The following is a 23,869-nucleotide window of genomic DNA, read 5'->3' as shown; positions in this document are numbered from 1 at the left end:
GTCCTGTATTAAACCTCTTGTGTTAAATGTTCTGGTGGCTGGAATGTGAAGAACTCACATAACCTGTGCTGTTACCAGGTGGTCTCTGTTGTGGCAAGTGTGGTAGGACTTGTGCAAAATGGCTTTGTGTCCAAAATGCATTTGTATTGCCTTGAGTGTCTGTTGGGTACATAACAAACTTGTTACTTAATAGGCTTCCTGTCTTGTCAAGTGTTCTAAATGCTGCAATAAATCTGTCACTGTTCCATCTGCTTTTGTTAGTGCTGGTTTTGTCTTTCAGGTGTTGCAGTGTGTGCGGGGTATAGGGGATCTGCTATGTAGACAAAATACATGGGTAAAATAATTAATACGGTTTATAGTTAATTTGTACATGTCACAGGATGTCTGTGAACTTAATGTAAATAAAGCACCTTTGATACTTGAAGATCCTAATTCTGCATTAATTCTTAGGCTGTAAACTAGAAACAAGACTTATGGATTTTTCTTTTTGATTTTCAGTCAAAATGTAGATTCTTGCTTCTTTATGAAGCCTTCAACATAGCTACTTATCAAAGCTTGTTTAATTTTGCATGCCTCCCTTTGGTAAATATGAAGAATTTATGCCTACTTGTGACTTCTGGAAGGTTATAGCAGCATTGCTGTGTCTATATTCAGAAATATATTTGTGCATTTGTCAGTTAGACGTAATTGATGGTTGTCTTTCACAGGAGCATTTCTAAACTCAAGTGGCCTTGTAAGGAAAAAGGTTTTCAGAAATGCATAATCAAGATGTTTATGCATTTTAATGTGTTTGTTCAACCATTTTTTTCAGCTATGGAGCTTGTACTGAAATTAATGCAAGTTACATGTGTCATTTATCTTTTATTTTAACAGTAGTTTTGTTTTGGAAGGCGTGTGTAGAGACTGTTGATGAATGAGGGACAGGATGTGATTGTTCATCTTGGTTTGCAGTTTCAGGTCTGTCCAAAAAGCTTGTGTGTTTCCACCCCTGGGCACCGAACGGACCTGTTCCAGCGCGACCCTCAGAATGTTCTGATTACAGACTTTTTTGGCAGTGTCAGGAAGGTGGAGATCACCACAGAGACGGTTTCCTTGGACCAGGATGTGGCTGGATTTGAAAGCAAGTAAGTAGTCATTATTTAGACTTGATTTGTATAGCTTTGTGCCACAAAAGCAAAGTAGTTGTGTGACTTCCAAGGAAAAAGAACTCTGATTTTCTGTCATTTCTTACAAGGAATCAGGGAGTTAGTATGGACCTCCTACTGTGATAAAGTTGTCAGCTGAAAACATTGTTTAAAAGTACCCATTCCTTTCCTCACGCTTGTAAATAAATGCTGCTTAAGACCAAGGTGTGGATATCAACAACAAAAGTAGTTTAGAATCTTCTTTCTTCCTTGACATTTCTTCTTTAATGCTCAAATATTTTGTTACTGAAATTCCTGCTTATGGTAGTTTGCCCCCCCAGATAAGCTCTGGGTATAAGCCATTAGTTAGGTGTTCGATAACAATTAGCTTTCTATAAATCCTTTGTTTGAGTTCTTTGAATTCTCTGGCCTTTGGCATTATACTGTCCTGAGAATTTCTGTTCCTGAGATGCAGTGATTCATTTGATTGAAATTACTGGTGCAAGTTCATTGATTGAAGTTGTAACAGGGCTTCCGTTACTTTGTGCATGAAGAAAGAAGTATAAACTTCTTTGTATTTTTGGGATTGTGTTGCCACCTATTGGGAAGATGTAAAGGAAGATGTGCTTGTTCTGTAGGGTTTATTTAACATTGTACTTCTGTTTCTGTTGTGTCTTTTGTGCTTGATGATACTGCCCTGTAGGAGGGGGAAACAAAGGATTGAAATATTGTGCTATGTCAGGGACTAAATACTTTTCAACACATAAATTTATGTAAATTCTTGTCTGCCTTGTTTACTGTTGCTCAAGCTAATGGATAGCAGTTTTATTTATTTTAAAGATAACAGTAACTCTGGTCCTTGTAATTATAAATACCCTACAAGGTTTAGCATATTTTGTATTTTACCTTCATACTGTATGTATATCTGGATCATATGCATTAGTACATACCATATACATCGAAAGCTAATTTTGTGATTCCTTAGTACAGAACAATACTTAGTGACACTAAATTTGTTTTTTCACTGAAGAATAAAAAAAGCTCTTGGCAAGTAACAGACATTTTGCTAGTCAAAAACCATGAAAACTTACCTATGTGGGTTTCTAATTTGTGGACAATTGAAAGGAGAAGTAGATTTTGAAGGACTTTACCATTCTGAAACAGGAAGTGAATGGCTGGAATTTTCAGCTTTTTTGTGTGTGTGTGTTAGTTTGGTGCCAGTAGTGGAGGGATTTTGGTGCCTGACACTACTGGACTGGACTCATAGAAGCATGTTGAGAAATGGACACTCATGCCCAGCGAGAAATATTATCCTTATGAAATGTTCTGATATTTAATGAAATCTGTATTATATTATCATGGTAATTTCACTTAAGTCTGTGAAATTGGAAGGGATGGGGGCATGCTGGTTTGATAGCTGAATAGTTCTCCTTTTTACAATTTTTTTAAAAAGTACTTAAGTTCTCAGTGTCTTGTTACCATTTGGAAAGAGTTTATAGACAATATGTTTTTAATGGAGGAGAAAGTATGGAGATTGTGAAAAAAGTACTGAAAAGTTGTAGAGCTTGTAATAGACAGTGATGTGGAGTCCTTAATAAATTCCTTAAACAGAATTCTGAGGTCAGTACTTCTTGGCATGACAGCTCTGTTTATCTACAACAAATTTAAGAATTACAGCTTGAAGTGAATTTATTAAATGAAAATGTTAATGCTTTTTAAAAATGCAGTTTTGGAGCATCTGATCTACAAGAACTAGTTACTCTGGGTTTTTTTAAAAGACTATTATGAACATTACACACATCTATTTCTGAGCATGTTGAGAAGGCAAAACAAAAATTACATGATTTTTGAATGGGTACTACCACTGATTGTCCCAAATTAATGTAAGAATGATTCCTGAATGAAAGAATATTCTTAACCTTCTTAGTACCAGTTAAACCATTCTGTGCCTTTTGGGAATGTGACAACTGTTGGCACTCTCAAGTAAAACAGCTGGGGAAAGATGGGGCTATCACAGCCTGGTTTATTCCTTTTTGTTTCATTGGGAGAGAACTAAATCAAGCTTATTGAAAGTGAAATAATCCTTCCAAATTAGTTATGACTAACCTTTTTCATGCCCAACATTGTTTTAAAAGCCCTGATGAAGCAGAAGAAAGTAGTAAGAATTGAACTTGAGTCCTTAAGAGTTTATAAGAAGTATTTACCAAGAAGTATTTGGTAGATCACAAGTATATGCTACTAGTACATTAAAATTTGTATTGGTTACTGAGTGTGAAGATGTTACTGGTTTAATATTTGATGAAGTCTCGTGGCTTCATTCCTTTATGAGTCATGGCCTCTGTTTAGTCTTCCCTCAACGTTAGCTTGATACCTTTTTTCTTCTCCTTTTACATCCTGGTGGCAGTAGAATGTTACAGAATGTTTGTGTTACAGAGCATAACCAGAAAATGAAATCCAAACCTCAACTCTGACACAGTCCTAAGTAGTCTGAGTTAGATCTGATTTGTTTGTTTCAAAGCTGCAGGTGTCACACGTGCAGATAAGGACATTAAAAGCCAAATGAACAAAAGAGGTGAACCACTGATTACACAGATTATGGATAAAGAAGATGCTGTCATGTGAGGCATGAGCATGTATCAGGATTGTAGTGCTGGCAGGCTGTTCCAGTTCTCATCTTGCCCACTGCTGTGACTTTGCCAAATCTTTTCAATAGAAGTTTGTTCTTTTGTTGCACAATTGCTTAGCAATTACTTGGTTGTACAGATCTGCTCACAAGCCCAGCGTGAGCCATAGCTGTGCAACCAGATCAGAACTGGCAGCTTCACGTGGAGCTCATGCCGAGACGCTTGACAAGTGAGGCCTTTGAAGTTTCCTCTGGCTTGGGCTGAGACTCATATAGAGAACAACTACTAATTAACCAAGAGAACAGGCTTTCTTTCTATCCACGTAGTGGTAGGTGAATATTTGCGAGTAAAAGCTTTAAAAAATAAAGAGAAGATTCGTCTGCTGTTTCCTTTCTTCATAGCAGTTTCAGTCTAAGCTGTATTCACTTCAAAGGGCTTGCAGCTGCCTCAGTCCTGACTGGATCTGTAGCTGCCAATTTTAGCAGAAAATCTGACAGTCTAGGGGTTCTGAGGCTTCAGATGGTTATGTTTTGTCTAAATCCCCATGGAAGTGCAAAAAGTCAACATTAAGGAGTAGAAGAAATCCTGCATCTTTGGAGGAGGAGCCTTGCAGGGTTTAGAACATGTAATAAATTAGGAGTGTGTCTCTTAAACTTGGATTGTAACTCTACAGCTAGCTGGAACACTTTCTCCTTTTCAGTTCTTGTCATGAGGAAAAGATCTGTATCAGCAGAAAGTGTTGGTAAAAATTAGGATGAATATTTCCCTTGAGGGTTGTAAGAAGTGAATTAAAGGCAGCATCACATAAAACCATCCTAGTTTCATTGCTGTTGAGAATTAGGCTTTGTATTTAATACTTCTGTTATGAAGAATTGTGATACTACTAGCAATGACTATTTTCCTAAAAATAAATAAATTGGCCACTTGTGTTAGCCTGTTACACAAGCATTCCTCCTAATTATGAGTAATTGGTTCATTTGGAGAATATTACTAGCTAATGTTCTCTCAATCTATTTCATGTGTGTGCGTGTGTTGGTGTCTCTTTCCTGTCCTTTATTCTTTTCCACCAGCTATTTTCAATTTGATGTGCTTAAGAATTAAAGGTGCTCTTGTGTGGTCCTGAAGCCTTGGGGGATCCAGTTTATGAACCAATAGGTAATTTGTTTGTTTGGCAAGTAGATGCTGTTCAGCTCAGTGGGCTTTCCTTAAAATAAAGAGTGCCAGGGTTTGTTGCGAGATCCCCGTTCAGTCTGTACGAGGTGCAACATATTTGTAGTTATTTCAAGTTTCATAAGTCACTTTTAGGACTAATTCTGCCAGCTCACGTCGCCGGACAGCCTCCCGGTTCCTTGGCTTGGCAGGAGCAGTGGCGGCGCTGGGGCAGTCCCGCACTCCGGGGCTCGGGCAGGGCCCCGCGGCCGCTCCCGGCCGGCGCCGGCAGGTGGCGCCATCGCGCCGGAGCGGGAGCGCCGCGGGCGGAACCGGGACCGGGATGGGGCTGGGAGCGGGCCGGGGGCTGGGAGCGGGAGCGGGACGAGGCTGGGGCTGGGACGGGGGCTTGGGACCGGGACGGGGGAGCCCCGCCGTGCCCGCCCCGCCGTGCCCGCCCCGCCGTGCCCCCTCTGCGGGATCCCTTCGGAATCAGGGGGTCGTAGAACTTGGTCCTTGTTCGGTGGAAATTGACGGGATAATGGGAGGTTATCTTATTTTCCACTTTTCCTCCTGGGCGACAACCTGGTAGAGGTGTAACGTGTTTCAGTTTCCGAGTAATGTAAAAATAGAAAAAGAACTCAGAAATCAGCAGGTCTTTACTCATCAGAATTGAATTTTCAGTGGGATTAAGAAGCTGTTAATTCTAGGTAGCATTGTTCTTCCACAAACATCTTCAGATGGGTTTCCTAATTCTTTCCGTGAAGAGCACTAATCAGTTACACGCATACTGTATTTTCCTCTAATGTCTTACAAATTTATTCTGTTTTAATGGTAAGTTTGGCTACAGTTTTGTAAAGGGTGCAATTCTGTAATCCATGTGGTTTTTAATAGCCTACAAATAATTAAAGAAGATAAGTGAACCAATACTTGCTGTTAAATATCACTGCTGTATTTCCTAAACTATTTAGTAAATATATTTGGGTTTTCTTTGCTTGCATACAGATAGGTCAATGTATACATAGGCATATATACATACACTCCTATACCTGCTAGTGTAGAAGAGCTTTTCAAGGTAATACAACTGAAATTAGTATGAAGGCTATAGAAGGAAAAATTATATAGGAGGGAACAATTTCACTAGTATAATGTCAGTATAAAATAAATAAGGATGACTGTCAATATCTAAAGGAACAGCAGGTATAAATTGTGTTGGGAAGAGTTTAAATACACTAAAGTGCTATGTTTGATAATTACAGTCCCTATTTAGCAAGGTATTTTTAAAAGCAGCTTTGAACTATATATTTTTTGTTCCTTTGGAAAGATTTTTGACCATGCATTTTGACAGATTTTGGCGGTTTTTTGGTAAAAAAAAAGTTTTGTTTCAAAACTATAGTTCTTAACTCAGATTTTCTTTGATGATTTTTTCCCCCCTCCTCCTCCAAATTTTTGTGCGGCATCCTGCATTTTTTCTATGAGAAAACTTCAGCTGTTGGTTGAACTAGGTTGTGCTTCTATAATTTCACATTTTCAGTACAACACTGCTTTGTTGAACTTATATATAGTTCGTTATATCTATGTATAATTTTAATAGGCATTGACAGCAAAGAAACCTCTTGGTCTGTAGAGGTACTATGGAGCACAGGCAAGTCAATGGCAATATTTTATTGAATTCAGCTTTTGAATCAAGTTCAGAACTTTTACATTCTTCATAAGTACTTAGATATGCCAGCTGACTTGGGCACGTATAGTGTTAGGCAGTGGCCAGGTAATGTCTAAAATTGTTGCATGGCAGATAAACTGGGAGCTCTTAAGTATATCTAGTATATTTTAACATCATCTGCATAGCTTGAAAATATCCAGGTATCACAGGATATTCCATTTAGGGTTTTTAATCTTGTTTTCCGTTATACATTTCTTTTTACACCTTTCCTATGTAACATTCTTATGTTGTTTCATTATTTCTTCTTCATCTCTTCTCCCCGTGTGATCTTTACCTGCTGTTATTTTTGCAGTTGAGCAGGCTGCTTTATAATTGCAGTCTCCTGAAGTGCTTGTTATTCTTTCTAGTGCTATTTATATGGAGGTCCTGGCTTGATCTTCTTGCTTTGCTGCCCAGGTGCTAAATAAAAATTAATGTCTGTTCCTGGAGGTACTTCTGTAGCTGCATACTCTGTGTTTCTGCTGAAGAAGACCATGACAACAGCTGTAGTATTTGGTATATGGCATGTTTTCAGCACAGTGAGATAACATGTGAGTTTCAATAAAACTGTATTACTATTATTTGCTTCCTGTCAGAAGTACCAGCACTGCTGTTGATGTTTGTTAGGATACTCTTCTTGTGTGATTTCTAGCAGAGTGAAAAAACTGGGGGTGAAGAGAAACAGGTGTCTGGAAGCAGTGATTGTGGGACTCTTAGGTCTTTGGAATTTAGTGGCCAAGCTCACACTGGCATTCTTTATGCCCTAGAAATTAATCTGGGCACATAACTATTAAATTTCCAAGGCTCAAGCAACATTACTGCTTTTTGAAAAATATGGTATTAAGCCATATGCAAATGCTTTCAGTCTTTGCCTGTTTCCATATTATGAAAAAGCTTACACTTGATTTTTTTGAGCGCCTGAGGGATGACCTTCTGGATGGTCAGAAATTTCTCCCTCTGAAAATTTGTGTCTTGCCCAAAGCTGTGGCAGGAAGGGTGCAGTCTGCCTTCACAACATATTTATATAATGATGGTTAAAAGACCATAAACTGGTCTCAGTTTACATCTTCCAGCCCTCCCAATAGGAGGGACCTTTCCTAAGTCAAGTGTTTGGTGGACCAAAGCTTGCATCATAGAGCTATTACATTTATTACTTAAATATAAGTCCCTGAAGCTCTGTTGTTGGTTTTGGTGAGCTGCATGATGGTCTGGAAGATTGAGATGTGTCCCTGCACTGCTTCTTTCTGAAGGCTCTACTACACTCGGAGAAGTTAGGCTGCACAGTGGGCATACTGAGAGACCTAGTTCTTTAGCAAAGAAGTGAAATGGAAGCTGTGAAAGAAGAACTGAACTCGAAAAAGAAGCATTGCATTATTGCCAGGCATCTCTTTTCTTTCCAGCTAGCTCTTTGAATAGACCAGTGCGAATTTCTGATATCAGGGGAGCAAGAAAGTCACAATTGCATCAAAGGATGGAAAGAAAACTAGAGGTGATTACAAAAGGCAATTCTGATCACATAAAGCACTGGATTTACAGATGGCTTGCTGAGCACTATTTAATATTACTGTATAAAATGAGATTGTTTTATGTGTTTGGTCAAGAGTATCAGAAATCTATAGAAACAGATGCTGAATACATCTACCAAAGTGCCCAAGCTACTGCTAAGATTATTTTATAAAATTTGTAGGACAGCAAAATATTATATATGTGGTGAGATTGATCTTTCAGGAAAAGATAGTAATACTGCAAACAAAAAATTTAGTGCAAAATGGGATTTATTCAGCATTTTTGCAGGCAGAAGACTGATTGCATGATGGGTTTGTTATTGATAAATACCAGGAGAAACAAACAAGAAGTAATGAAGCACAATGAAGTGTTTTGTATCCCCTGAAGTGGGAAAAAAAAAAAGATGAAAGCAGGATATATAGGGAGCTGGAGAAATACCTGTTCAAGGGTTGGATATGTCATGTCTTTTGAATCCTAGTAAACTTAATTCAGCTGGTTCCAGTTTACTATTTGAAGATTCCTGAGGTGGCAACTGTGGTTGTTCAGGTTTTACAGAATGGTGACAGCCCACCTCTGTTCTGCCAGTTAAATTGGGCACAAGTTTACATGATATTGAAAAAGAACTGAAAAGGTTGAAAACGCCTTACTCATCTGCCTAGACATCTGATCTCATTTGGAATATAAAGACAGACAGGATTTCTCTTTCACAAAATGAACTGGAAGTTGCTATTCTGCGTGTAAGCGTAGAAATGTGTTCATATTCTGTATTGTAGCACCAGAATTTATTGCAAACTGAAATTACTATTTTTTTATGTAACTAAAATATATTTATGTTTCTTATGGATGCGGGAATGGTTCAAAACAGTGGACTTCCAACATATATAAATTGAAACCACCAGATTATTTAGGGAATTCACCTTTCACTTTGTGCATACTACATAAAATTAGTGAGAGCACAGCATTACTTGAACAGCATTTTGGTGACAGGCAGGAATGAGAATTTAGAAGCAAGTTTGGGGAGGGAGAATGTGTCTCTTTCCCACCCCAGCCAAGTGTTGAGACATTAGTAGTTCAGTCCAGTAGTTCCCAAGAGAAGGCAAGACCACAGTGGAGGCTAGAATCTCCCCTTTCCTGTAGGGAAGGGAGGAATAGTTGTTGAGCACTGGTATCCACAGTTGCTTTAGCATAAATTCCTTAAATTATGTGATAGCCATTTCAAATGTCTCTTCCTACTGGTTAAAAAAGTTGCTGAAGTGTAGCTGATGTACAAGTTTATTCCTCTACTAAGGGAATGGTTTATCAGAAACTGAAACAATTAAAAATGTCACACCTTCTTCCTGCCTTCTGTTGCTGTATTTTTAATTTTACAGTGGTATTTTCTGTATAATTCTCTGTGTAATTGCTATGTGAAAAACATACAAAAAGTCAATTCTGGAGGGACCAGATGCAGAGGAAGAGACTGAATAATACTGGCAATGTATTGGTATAATTTTAGACACTGATTGAAGGATAAGGAAAAGCTCTGCTTAATCTTTCAGGTTAATCTTCAACAGATGATAATCTTTAAATTGACGTTATGTTTTCACTCTTTATGTTTCTTACTGCAATATTTTTTTAAATGTTCATTAGATTGTTGGTTTTTCAGCAATGAGCAATAAATGACAGACATTTGGATTCATACAGCTTCAGAATGTATGGAGGGGTACTTTGTAGAAGTGGGTTACCTCTTGTACTTTGCAAAACGTTTGAATTCACATTTAACATGAGGAATCTGAGTACCCCCGTCAAGTTAACCATTACTGAACGTGGGTTTGCTGTCCTGGGACATTGAATGCTCTTAAGCCAAAGCTGGGTGCGTTTATCTTGCCTCGGAAAGCCAAACTGGCTGTCAGAGTATGCTACTGAAATGCATCTCCCAAATGCCGTAGCTGCACCGTAGCTGTTCCCAGGCACTCTGGGAGCCCGTTCCACTTGCCCTCCGCTGGCATGGCAGATCTGCTGGCAGGGGAACTGCAAGGAGAGAGCAGATGGTCTGTGTGCTCCTCACTGAGGGCACTGCGGCACGGAGGGGCAGAGTTAATCTGTGCCGAGGGCTGTGGTGTCCTGCTGAACGGCGCCGTTTGCCTTGCAGTTTGCTCAGACCCCATCTGGGCTCTCAGAGGGACAGGAGGCTGGGGCTGCTTGGTGCCAATATGTTTTCCCTGTGGCTGCCTTCCTGGAGCTGCAGTCCGGGGCCACTGCTCTGCTGGCAGAAGCTTCCCAAAACTGGGGCCAAATCTGGCTTGCAGATTATCCATCTGAATTTCCTCCCAAGCAGCACAGTGCTCTGAAGGATAGGAATGGTTAGATCTTCTATGCAATCAGAAACACTACCTAAGTGTAAACTGTGTGAAAGGAGGAGATAAGAGTATGTTTTTCCTCTAGTTCCACAGTAGTTATTTAAATTTGACAGGTGGGGTAGTGCAGACAATATTATAGTTGTATTAAAATAATTTGAGTGAGATAAAAACCAGAAAGGGTTACTTGTATTCCTAGATGATTCCTGATCCTGTGTTATCTGCAAGTGAGACATGTTACCACAGACATGCTCTAGAATTTCAGTAACATTTTTGTGTTTGAAATACTAGGACAAAAGTAACACCTCTAAATAGTTAGCAATTTATAACTCTTTTTAGTTTGGGAGAATATAGTGAACCCTGTAGTTACTCTTAGGTTTATCTCAATTTAACTGTAACATAATATTTAAGCTTCATAGTTCCCCACTGGCTAGTATTTTTTTTCTGTTGGTTATTTAAGAGTCTGAACCATGACTCCCTGCTAGAATAAAATAGGAATGAAGACTTCTTGCTGTAGGTCTAAATTTTAACTGGGGAATTGGAGCAGAACAGCCACTAGGTGAAACTGCTCTAAATCTGAGCCATAGAGGATGTAACCTGTTTCCTCCTCAGCTGTCAAATCGAGTGCCCTAGTTCCTTTTTCCTTTGTGTGTGGTTCCCCTCTGATACAGTTTTTACTAACAGGTACTTTATTACAAAACATTCTGAGCTGACTTCTATCTTATTAGATGCTTAGAAGCTTTTACAAATGTCTCCATAAAAATATATGGCATATCTGTAAAATGGATAAATCTGCACTCTGCTGTAATGTTTTAAAACTGGAAACTGTGTGCACACAAGAAATGTGGTTAGATAGAAAATTGTCCTTAAATCAGAGTATTTCTATGTGGTTTGCAAATCTAATGGCACTACTGAAAAATACTAGACTATTTATTAATCTGTGTGTTTATAAAGTAATTTAGGAAGGACAAGAGAAAGTATTAGGTAGCTCTGGCAGGAAGACTTCTCGTGCCATAGATTCAAAGGTGGTTTACATCAGTGTCACTCTAAATATTTTATAGTAATAGTCATTGTATTTATGTGATGTGTCTGTTCAGTTAATAACAAGTAGCTATGTCATGAAAACAGCTTCTCCAGTTGTCATTCTTGGGGATGCTTCCAGCAACACTGGAAGCTGTGGAAAGGTCAGGGAGGAGGACACACTTCCAGTTGGTGGAGTATGGGAGAAAAAAATGTAGTTTTTTATGTAGCTGTACATATTCTAGAAACTGATTCCATTCAGGTCACAAAATTCTTATTATACTGCACTATTGAGGTTTTGCACAAACATAATTATTTCTTTAACACTATGGGAGAGTATGCATGAGTCAGTTGGTAATTCTGTGCCATATTATGACTGTTCTTAAATTCAGATAATAGTAAATATAAAACATAAAATTACAGTGCAGTCCTTAAAATATTATCATTATCACTGCATTGAATTTTGTGTACATTTATGAGTTTTATGGATGAAAATAATAGATGCAAGAGATGTCTTAAGAATAATAGTGATTAGTAGTTTGAGGTGGTGTTTATTTATGGTAGTACATCACCCAAGAGGTACTCAGTTGAGTTTTCAGATAGCCTAGGTAATTGTCTCTTACTGGTTTCTAACTGGTTTTTTCTGCTTTCTCTGGATGTAAAATGAAGGCTTTTAGAAGATACATTGAGACTAGAAAGAAAAAGTGGGGGGAGGGGAAGCTCATTTTATGTCTTGGTAATTATATCATAAAATGCAGCTATGGAAGAGCCCTAATTGCTCTGTGACTGTTGCCTGTATCTTGCTGTGAGCATAAGAGGAAGCTGTAGAATTTGTGGCTGATACAGATATCATTAGAAAGAAGATCCCACCTACTGAGGAAATCTAACCATCTTTAATGTGCCAAATGAATATGCAACCTGAACACAGTAACAAACTGAAGTCTCAGTAAAACTAGGGTAATGTAAATTGAAATAGGGAATAATTAATGTATTAATGCATTTTATGCCTACTGTGCTCATCTAGTAATCAGATTATTTTGTTAAATGTAATCAGAATTGTAAAAAGAATAATTATATAATAAAGCTAACTTCACCAGAAATTGGAAGAGAAACAAAAATTGCTGAAATGAAGTGATGGAAATTGTAGATTATTTATTTTCACCTGTCCTTGTAAAATAGAAGAGTAATTTTTAGATATGCTAAATAGAAAAATAGAATTGGAAAAAGTTAATAGGAGAGGAGGGAATCAGGAAATCAATATAATCAGAAATAACAGCAATATACGTGTTAGTCATCTACTCAAGTCAAAAAACATAATGCGCTTCTGATTATAAAACCTGAAATTAAGGCAAATTTCTGTAACTGTAATAAAAGACAAAAAGATGAATTATTACTGTTGAGGCAAATGGATATTGAATGCAAACCATCTCCAGAGAAAGTAATACAAAATCATTTTCAGAGTTGAATTCTATGAAACAATAATTTCCTTAGCTTGTAAAGCCTTTCTCTTTTTGCTCATGTTTTTGATATTGCTTAAGAAAATTACACCATTAAAGGTGAATTTATTTTAGCAAGGGTTATTTCAGTAGCCTACTCTGCTGAACTGAACCAAACTGTCTCCAATATGGCCCTGCCTGTAAACATTACAAAGTCAGGGGCCAGGTTCAGGTACTAATCTTGGAGGAAAATTTCAGTCCAGTAACGCTACTTTTGGACCTCGTTTAGTGAATGAAGTAGTTAATCTCTTTCTTGCTAAAAGTTTGGTGTGGATTTATTTTTTTGAATGTTCAGTCCTGTATGTTCATTTAATTTTGTGTCATTTAATCAGCTCAGTCTGATTGAATGGCTGTGTGTATTACTTTTGGTGAGTAAGGTGGTAAGTCCTCCTGAGAGGTTCTTCCTATCTAGAGCAGAAAAAGATAACCTTGTCCTGTAGAAAATATCAAGAGTGCATCTCCTTTGCATTAATACAAGGAGAAGCAAAACTTTAAGACCAAATCCACATTGAAAATTTTAGCCCTAAACTTAAATATTCTTGGAAAAATAGATTTAAACTAGAATCTTAGGGAAAAGTGTTTGGAAAGGGCTCAAATCTTTGCATATACATCATCTGTTTGTTGGCATATGCAGTTTGTTCCCTGTAGGCTATAGATCAACTTGGTAAGACTGTGTGCTGATCTTAAGAAATACTGTATTCAAGTGGCCAGAAGTATGTTTTTCCTGTGGCAGGGATATTTGGACCGATGTTAATCTGTAGTGGAAATGCAGTAAATAACACAGTTCTCATTTAGTTTAGTTGTGTCCTGCTTAGTCTGTGTGAAACAGCAGCGATTACTTGTCTTTTGAAAAGTTTCCACACAAGGTCTTCTGTTCCTCAAGCACTGCTATTTTTAAAAATCAGTTTTATCTTTTACCTGAATAATATGCAGATAAAAAGGAAGAAAGAAATATACTCAGACATTTAAAAACAAACAAACCAACCCCCTAAAACCTCCCACTTTAATTGCTAGTTTTCAGAATTTAGCAAAACTTACCATCTTTTCATTTGCTATTGTGAAATACAAGGATTCTCAACTGGTACAGTATCCAGCACCTTAGTCAAAGAACTATTGTTATAGAGCAGATAAGATTAAAAAAAAGTCATTGGGTTTGATGAAAACCTGCATGAACATTGAGGGGGAAAAAAGCCAGAGTTACCATAGCAACCACCAGTGCTTTAGAAAATAGCTGAGTAAAAAGAGCAGAAATGTAACAGAAAATGTGAGGGCCATTTCGTAAAGCATTAAAAATAAAAATGAAATTTAAGGCAAATATGATTACTGCTCAGCTTTTATCTTAGAAATCCCTGATAAGCGGCAGCTTGTCTTTGTTTAAAAACAGGACCACTGTTGATAAAGTTTTAGTGTTTAGTCCCCATTAGACCCTATGAAGGAGATACTTTTGTGAATTTGGTTAAAAATAATTGGAAGTTTTATGAGTTATTGTTTGTTTGGGTTTTTTTCTTGCCTTTTTTTTCTCTGCAAATGGTTTTCTGAACAACCACAGTCTTAATCTATGTAGTAGATTGGGCTCTGAAAATGTCCTTTATGATATAAGCATGACCAAAGTCCTACTAATAAATATGGTCCCACAGTGGCACTACTATGAGTTCTTCATGGGGTCAACTGACCACATAGCACTGTCCTTCAGGACAGGAGTGGCAAAGGCAGCTTTAAAATTCTTGGACATAAAAATTTCAGGAAAGAACATTGGTAAGTTTAGGGGTGTGAGTTGCCCATTCATAGCGCCTTTACATAAAATAACAGGTACAGTCTGTTGCCTGTGCCTTTGTATCTGAACCTATATTCTGATATCAGTGGTTAGCTTAAAGGCTGAGCTTTGATACTTCTTTTGTCTTTTTTGTCTTTCTGATTGGAGTCAGCATTCTGCAGTGCACTGGTATTGGGTAAGAAGCCTGGTGTTTTGCCTATATATTGCTTCATAGTTGAGCAGGATTAGATTTTATGTGGGTGAGCATCAAATGTACATGGGATAAAATTGCAAGCATCGTTTCTTTCCTACTTCCTATGTGGCTGTTGTCTTAAATTTGATCTTAGTCCTCACAGAGCAAAATGGCCCATGTTGGAACCTTAACCAAGTAAGAAAACTATGAAAAAAACCACTTGAATATTCTGCTCTGAAAAAATGCTTCCTATGAGGATTGAAACAATCTAAAAGTTTGAGTACTAAAACGGAAACAGCAAACACTTTATCCTTTCTTTTTAATGCAGTCTGATTCAATTCTTGCCTTGTCTTCAAACGACTGTGTTGTTGTGTGCTTGGCTGCAGCAGTTATCCTCTCCCATTGTTAGATGATTCTGTGTGTAGTAGTAGATGGTACTTAACTGTCCTAGACAGAGCTGTAGCCTGGGGCTTTGCGTGCATATCAGAGCAGTTGTTACTAGCATCTGTTTCTTCTGGAAAAAAAGGCATCATTTTTGAGCAAACAGATTTTGGTTTTTTTATAAACCACTTTGAAACAAAAATATTTTCCTCTCCTCTAGTCTCATATGGAAGTTTATAGAAGGGTAAAAAGTCTTGCATCATTCCCCAAAGTCTTCCTGTGCATCCAAATGAAACATTTGTGATGAGTTCCATATTGTAAAATGGGTACAGCATTTTTTCTCCTCTGCTATTGTCAGAGTTACAAATACACATCCGTATGGAAGTGAGAACTGAAGCTGATTAAGTTGAAATCATGAAATAATGAATTTTGTAAGAAAGAAAGGTGGTGTGAATTTCTGTAAATGCTTATGGTCCCATCTCTGCAAAATTCACATGGAAGACCTAGAAACACTTTGGCACTGATCTCTTGTTTAATTGCCTCATCTAAAAACATTTTGTAGTGCCTCTATATAGCATGACTTCAGCTTCAGATCAAATGCAACAGACTTCTTACTCTAGTAGGTGAGTTCCTCCCTAGGAATAACTAGGAAAAGAATGTATTCTGGATATGATCAGTTTAGCGTTTCAGTACGAGCCTTACGTGGCATATTTAATTAATTCTTGTCTACTATCAGGTTGGGGTTTGACCTGATAAACTTTTCCAGTGTGGCTGGACTTCATGTAGTAGTTTTGTGCTGGGGCAGTGGATTATAAAGCAGCCAGGTTATGAGCCCAAACTGGTGGAACAACCTGGAGCCAGGGCAGAGGCAGTGTAGGTGCTTGTTCTGCTGCAGGTGAACCACTGCAACAAGTGGTTGCTGCTGCCTCATGAGCCCTCATTCCTGCAGGCAGAACCCTTTGCACTGTGTGCCTGCCTCTGGCAGGGGTTTGATTCAAAAGGCCTGCAGAAATCCTCCACATCTCAGTGTGTGGCCTTGTTACCGCCTAACAATCTGTTCAGACTCTGGAGTTTGTGTGATACACTCTGACAAGGTACTGTTGACACATACTTTGGCTTAGAAACTCATAAACACCACTTGATGAAACAGTTTTCTGTGACATCTCTTAAGTTCCTGCAGAACTTAATTCAAGCAAAACAGGTATTGTTGTCTTGCATTTTTTGTGCTGTGTTTTTATAGACGTGTGGAAACTTAGCAGTGTAATGCTGTTAGTGGGTCGTGGAGGCTTGAAACATTATGTTGTGAGAAAATGCTGTCTGTCACTAATGTCATGAGGTAGGAACGCAACTGACCTCTGACTATTTTGGTAGATTAAACTAAACCCCACTAGGTGGTGCAAGCAAATAAACCACCTTGCAAAATACTTCTCTCCAGATGACTAAACTTGGGGAAAGGATGTCTTTCACCAAATGAAAATATTTTCTTTGATTGTTTGTTTGGGTTTTTTTTAATTTATGGTTTTGTACAATAGTTACTAAAATTTAGTATTTAATACTGTCTTAGTCTGGTCTTTCCAGATACAGGTAAAAAAGCGTGTTCTGGTTTTGGCCGAGACTTGCATATCTCCCTTTGTTGCAGTGTGGGCCAGCACCACGATGGTGTATTCACAGGTGGGCTGGGGGCTTCCAGAGCAAGTAGTGGACAGAGGGCTTCCATTGTGTTTTTCTCTGCTATCAAAAGTGGCTGCTGTGAAATAACATCCTTCCTACGAGCTGACTGAGGCATTTCCAGACTTGGCATCTGCTTGGAGTATACTCTCTCAGGATCTGTATTGTTGCAGTTTATCCTATGCCAGTTTCACTTTGGGTTTGCTTACCTTTACAGCTCTACTGTCTACCTACAGTTAAAAGTATTTGTTTGTTCAAAGAACAAACATAGCAATAGTAATGTACCATCAATTTACAGTGGAGTGAATAAGGTTCCAGTAGAAAATAATTTTGACATATAATGTATGTGGTTAGTCTGTAAGAGTTAATGTGTATGTCAAAGAGATCAATAGTTATGTTTTATTTAGAAATAAACAAACAAACCAGAATGCCACAAAACAAAACTCCAGACCTTCATTATACTCTTTCATTGTACTCCTGAGCAGACTATAATATAACCTTACCATTTTGTGTTGTGCTTGGCTATGCCATTGTCTGAAATTCAAGCTATATAACCTTTCAATATCCTCTGCTCTCCACTGAAAACACCTCTTGTGCAATGGTGGTTTTACTGAAGATGCAGTGGCCCATACACAAGTCAACATATTTCTATAGCCATAAGATCAGTAGCAAAAAGTTCTTGAATAGCAGGAAACCACACATTCTTGAGATAAGTGGAAGACCCCAGGAATTTCTACCTGTGGAGAACCATCAGCACTCTCATTTTCTTGTCAGTAATCATATTTTACAGAGTTTATATGGCTTCCCTGTAGACTGCAAGCTGCCGGCTCTTCTGGGAAGGCAGCGGCGCTGTGGTGCTGCCCCGATCCTGAGCAGAGCCCCGCCTGTGCTAAAGGGCAAGTGCTGCAGTGAGCGTTGTTGGCTGCTTAGCAGTCAGCCTGACAGAGCAGCGCTGCTGCCTGCTGCTGGTTCCCCCTCCGTGTCTGTGTGCCAGGCCTCGCTCGCTCCGTGAGCACCGTGCATCAGTAAATACCATATTATCACCTTGCAGTCCAGGACTCTGTAATAAAACAGTAACTGCAGTCACTGAGCAGCTCTCTAGTGAAAGTTCAGTATATTACTGTGCAGTATAGTTACTGAAATGGAAATATTTCATTTCAAAGTGACTTAGGTATTCATCAGTTGGGATGGGTGAGTTTGCCGCTTTCATCCGAGTGTTGACAAATGCAGCAGAAGCGGGGTTTTGTTGGTATTTTGATTGGGGAATTTTTGGGTTGGTGTTTTGATTGGGGGTTTTTTGTGTTGGTTTTTGTTTGGGGATTTTGTGGGTTTTTTTTGTTTGGATTTTTTTTTAGGAAATAAGACATTAAAGTGTAAAAAGCTTACGCCCATGAAATCTCAGTTGACCAGCAGCCATAAAGAATATATACACTAACCACAAATAGTCAACACATACTATGAGTTTTGCAATAAGATTCTGTTGTACTGTATGGCTTCTACAGAGTACACACAGAAGAATTGCAACAGAGGTATTAGTCTTAAAATGCAGAAAGAAAATATTTTTTTATTGGTTTCCTTGGATCGAGAACCAGCATACTCAATTGCCATCGTGCACTTTTGGCTATTATTAACCCCAAAGCCAGAGTAGAACTATGTGGTGATGCAAGTAGAAGGGCCTTGTGGTATGTCTATTAAAATACTTTGATATTCCTGCTGTAAAAATGTAAATGTAAAAATAAATGTAAATGTAAAAATCCAGTGCCAATGGTTTTGGTTACTTACATTGTAGTTGTGTGTGGGAGTCCCACTTGTGAGTGAGGATCTACTGTAGCTGAGCAATGAACATATACAAGAAAGGTACACACCTTACACCATGCTGTTTCCATTCAAAGTACTCTAGCAGTTTTGGTGACAGGTACATTGAACAGTGATAAAAACATGAGAGAAAATGGGTGAATTAAAAAAGAAGTTAGTTTTCCATGAAGCGTGTAAAATATGAAGTTAAAAGGCACAAGACAGCATGTAAACTCTTCACTAGACCTCATATATTTGATAATGTAGCATGTAAAATTCTTCAGAATGAAATCTTTTGGCTTTTGCCTGCTTTGTGCTTCTCTTAACTTGGAATTTTTTTCTTAAGCCTGTTACTGTGTAATTGGAGTTGTTCCATTGTTTCTATAACTGTTAATTACTCCATCTGAAGGTATTGGGAGAGAAATCTGGCTTCATTATCTGTGCTAAATGAACTAAGAAACTTTTAATTTTTTGCCTTAAGTTCAAAGTTGCCTTTTACGCGTATGCATATACACACACAGACACACTCAAATATGTGTGGGATTGTGAAAGACCTTACCAGCACTGAAGAGTTTCTTCTTTTACATAAGGTGTACTGAGAGGCTGATGTTCTAAAAACTGAGTGACAGATTGGCATTGTGATCTTTTCTGCTTTACACTGTCTCTTGGTGCTGGTATCTACTGATAATGTACATTTAACATTCAGATTTACTGATGCAATGTTCTGTAAATTATAAACATTTGCAAAAATTTACTTTTAAATAATGGAAGAACCTACCATAAGAATGAGATAAAGACTGAGATTAGGTTAGTAATACTCAGCATTCAATCTGAGTTGAAGTCATAAATCATTTTTGTGTAAACCCTCGCATTTGTTTTAAAAGAAAAAACATGGAACAATCCTCTGACAAAAGAGTGAACTTTTTGGTTTTTTCTGTTTTGGTTTTGAAAGTAAAACCAGGTAAACCCATTTGCTGCATGTACTCTACTGTTGTAAGACAGTCTTAGAAAGACTTAGTCAGCTTAAGTTTGGACATGACTGAATACTGAAGGTTTAATTTTAAAAGTTTAAGTCCCATTTTAAAAATAACTATTTAATATTAGACGTCATTAGACATTTTTGTTAGTATAATAACTCTGCTAACATATTTTTACTGTTGGCCAAGTCCAACCCATATAGGTGTTGAAAAATGTGCTAATGAATTTTTTAGGAACATTTCATAGTAGCTTTTGCTTTATTGCTTTATAAAGGTCTTTGATGATTACTTAAACATTGCTTGACATTTACCATGCTGCAGAGTTGATAAGTAAATAAAAGGAAACTTTGTAAATAAGATTTTCCCTATTAAATGGTTTTATCTCTTTACTCTTGCAGTAAGACAAATAAATCTGTACAGAGAATTTAAGGTAACTGAGAAGAAAGAAAGGGGAGGGACATGCTTGTAGCCCTCAGAGCTGTTTCTGTTCCTGCTCTAGCTGTGTCCCTTGGAGACTGCAGAGAGAAAGGGTGCTGACAGCCTGTGGCACGCTCTGAGCTACTGCATCTGTCCCTTCCCTGCAAGAAAAAGGTGAGGTAATTGGAACTCTGGACTTGGCAGGTGTCTGAGATGCCAGATTTTGTGTCCAGTATTTGGATAAGAAACCACCTGTGAGTATTAGAAGTTTGGTTTCTCCAGCCTATTGCTTGGCTTTGCAACTAAGAATAACTTGCAAATCAAGATATATGTCTTGTATAGGTACAGCTGACAGGTACTGGAATTAGTAGAGCCCTGAGCTGAACACAAGGACATAAAGTCCCTCTTTCTGTCCCACAGGCCTCAGACCTAGTGGCTTGCCTGGATAGGCAGGGGAGTTGCCACGTTTGTGTGCCTCTTGGGAGGTTGGCAAGTGGCGTGCCATGTACTTGACACAGGGATAGGTATGACTTGCTGCTTCTGCTTTTGTTCCTGGGACCACTTAAATTGTGTGAGGAACAGCACTGGTGAAAAAGGGGAAAACAGTTGATTAAGTTTTGTAGTACAGTGTTCTGCAATTCTTGGTGTATCTTGGTAGTTTGCTTTATGGAAATGTGTTACTGATCATGTTGTAGCAAAAAAGATCAAAAGCAACATCTAGTATTCAGGAGAGACATGATTGCACAGTAAACCATTTCTCAAAAGCCCAGAGCTGTAATTTTTATGATTAATTTTCTGAGTGCCTAGGGTATAGCATGTTTCAAGAAAATCTGGGTCTATTACAGGTACCTGTATATGCTCTTGTATACACTTGTGGATAGAAGTACAGGTGGTGTCTTCCCTTGTAACGTCCTACCCGTAGGGGCTGGGAATTGCCAGGCAGATCGGCAGCCCTGCTATAAAGGACCCTGGAGGTGGAGATGGGCACCAGTGCCATCACCATCAGTAAGACAAGCTGCCTACCGAGCTACATGAGGAGTCTCATTAGCAGATTGAGCAATACTGTTACCATTTCTCTTTGATGCTGCTGAAGCCCTACCTGAAACTCTCTGTCTGGCATTTGGCCTTCCCCTTCAATAACAATGTTGAGAAGGGTTGCCAACATACAACCTTGCCTAGGGTACACATCCTGTGAGAGGTGGTTGAGAGATTTGGGCTTGCTTGCCCTTAAAAGGCAGAAGTGTAATTGCAGGCTGCAGCTGTTTGGAACGCAGTCACAGAGGTGGTTAAGGTAAACTCTTGTAGTAGTAAGAGGTTCAGGTTGTGCATGAGGAGAAACGTTTGCAAAGAAGGGTGGGTTAGCACAGAGAGGTTGTGGAGGTTGTCAAGATTCAGCTGGACAGAGCTGTAGCTGACCTGAGCTGGTGTTGGGAGGCTGAAGTGGATGGTCTCTGAAAGTACCTTAGAAACAAGATTTCTGTATTTCTGTGTGGTTAGCTCCCTTGATTAATTGGAGTAAAGGGTCAAAAAAGCAAAATAGGAAGCTTGAAATGAGGGGAGTAAGGTAAAAGGTCTGAGGATGGTTTTGGGCAGAGAACACTGCTACTTTGACAGATTCTTGTACTGAACTAAGCAGTCTCATGAGGAATTACAGCTGGATGGTACATTATGTGACTCATGAACTGAAATAACAAAAATATGCACTGTAGGTGTAGAAATATTGGAACTTAAAATATGTGTATTATGGGGTTTTTAGAAGGTGCCTGTTGAAAAGTGTAACAATATGAACCAGTGCAGATATATTGTTTATTTGAATATGTCCAGGAAAGAACAGTAGTATTAAACACAAGATGAACTTTGCTGTAAAGACTAATTGTGGCCACTAAATAATGGCACATTCCCAGGTTAATTCTTTGATTTAAAAACATCTTCCTACTGATTTTCCTGACTTGCAGTGCACTGGCAGGTGGTGTTGAATTGATCTACATAAAGATCAGGCACTGTGGATAAACTTTCAGTTATGAAAAATGAACAAGCTTGCTTTATCCTGCTGAAAGTATAATTTCAGCATGTACTGGTAGCAGTATTTAAATTGCATGTGTGATGTGGTGGCATGGGAGGATTTGGACTTTCTTCTTTGAGATTCCTGTGAAATTCAGTCATGACTTTCCAGACATAGAGTGATAATAACCTGTATGGTTTTTAACCACTCTTGGAAACATTTTCACATGCAATTAGAGGGAATGGATTCAAGGGGGAAATTTGCAGCCTCAGTTCTTAAGGACGGCACATACGCACTTCAAACTGGATCAAAAGATTGCTCAGTGAGGTTGGCAGTGTTCTCTTTTGACTGGTTTGAACCATCAGTAGAAGCTCCTCTGGTATTGCTGGACTTGTCTTTATAAACGTGCCCCAAGTTTAGGAAATTTGACACTTGTTCTGTTCTTTTTTTTTCCCCTCACAAAACCTGCCTGTTGTGAGAATGAATTAGCATTAAGCAATGAGCACCTTCTTTTAGCCGTGGACTCAAGTGGTGATTTTCAGTGATAGAGGAGAGACTTAGTGGGTCTTTTTATCTCCAACTTTTGATTAGCATTTTGTGCTTCAGCAGCATCATCATGTGGAAGTTTTAAATTAATTCAAAAGAGATTTTCTAATTTACCTAAAATGTGGAATAGTTGAGATAACAAAATGAAGCCCTATAGGTCATGTGGTTTCCAGTAGCAGGAAAGCCAGTTCTGCTTACTTAAGCTAATATTCTTTTTAATTCCTTCCCTATGTCTTGGCTCAGAATAAAAATAGGAGCAGGCAGAACAGAGAATCCCTCCAGTGACATTTTTTGACAAAAGTCATTGGCTAGAAAAGAGGAGAGAGACAATACTGGTCAACCTGTGTTAAAACACACTATAGATTTGTGTTACCTCTTTTTAGGATCTTAGGATGGCTAAGGGTATGTGGCTTGACAAAGGTTAATCACCTGAAATTCTTCAGATAAGAAATCATATGGATCACAGAAAGACAGAGGAAACATTTGTTGCAGTCAATTTTTATCCAGTCTATGGACACAATGTGTCTGGCAGACTCTGGGAACACCAGCAGACCTTTTTTATGATCAGGTTCAAGAGAAAGTGCTGTGCATTCACAGATTTCAGGTATTTTTTAAACTCCAGGAATAAGTCTGTATGATTAGTTTGGGTCCAAATCTTTCACATTTATTTGAAAAGAAATTAACAGATCACAAAAAGTGTTTAGCATTTCTGAACTGTAAGATGTTTTGCTGCTTTATTCCACAGGAATATCTCTCTGTAAAGGCCAGCAAGCTGAAGTAGTTAATTTTTCTTCACAATGCAAATCAGTAGCTTCCTTCTTCAAAAAATTATAAAACTGATTGTGTCTAACACTGATTTAGCTTTTCATTGCATCAAAGATATTTTTGCTGTCAATTTATTTTTTTCCTTTATCTCCATATTCTATTGTTCATTTTTGTGCAATCTTCCTTTGAAGCTGTCTTTGATAGTCTGCCATCTGCTGCAGTAGGTGCTGCTAGCATTATTGAGTGGAAGTCACAGCATTTGTGGATGAGAATCTTGGTGGTTTTGGCTGTTCCTGTGAAATGCTTGTGTACCTTTCCACCACAGCTTCCTCCTCTCCTCATCTTTGAATATGCACAAATGGTTTTGCCATCCAAAGACATTCAGACTGCACAGCAATGAAGGGCATAGATGAGCA

The 23,869-nt window shown here is 38.4% G+C and overlaps 1 protein-coding gene across 2 annotated transcripts in view; it reads left to right on the top strand.

Moving 5' to 3' along the window:
- Positions 1-23,869, top strand: part of PIGK (phosphatidylinositol glycan anchor biosynthesis class K) — a 64,805-nt gene that overhangs the window by 12,584 nt on the left and 28,352 nt on the right. For both annotated transcript variants that reach the window (XM_039556544.1, XM_039556542.1), the window contains one exon: positions 952-1,124. In XM_039556544.1, the coding sequence (XP_039412478.1) occupies positions 952-1,124 (173 nt within the window). The remainder of the gene's footprint in view (positions 1-951; positions 1,125-23,869) is intronic.

The sequence above is a fragment of the Corvus cornix genome, chromosome 8 (assembly GCF_000738735.6).
Source record: "Corvus cornix cornix isolate S_Up_H32 chromosome 8, ASM73873v5, whole genome shotgun sequence".
NCBI classification, from domain to species: domain Eukaryota; kingdom Metazoa; phylum Chordata; class Aves; order Passeriformes; family Corvidae; genus Corvus; species Corvus cornix.
The sequence above is the reverse complement of the archived record's forward strand: the minus strand, read 5'-3'. Positions and strand labels throughout refer to the sequence as shown.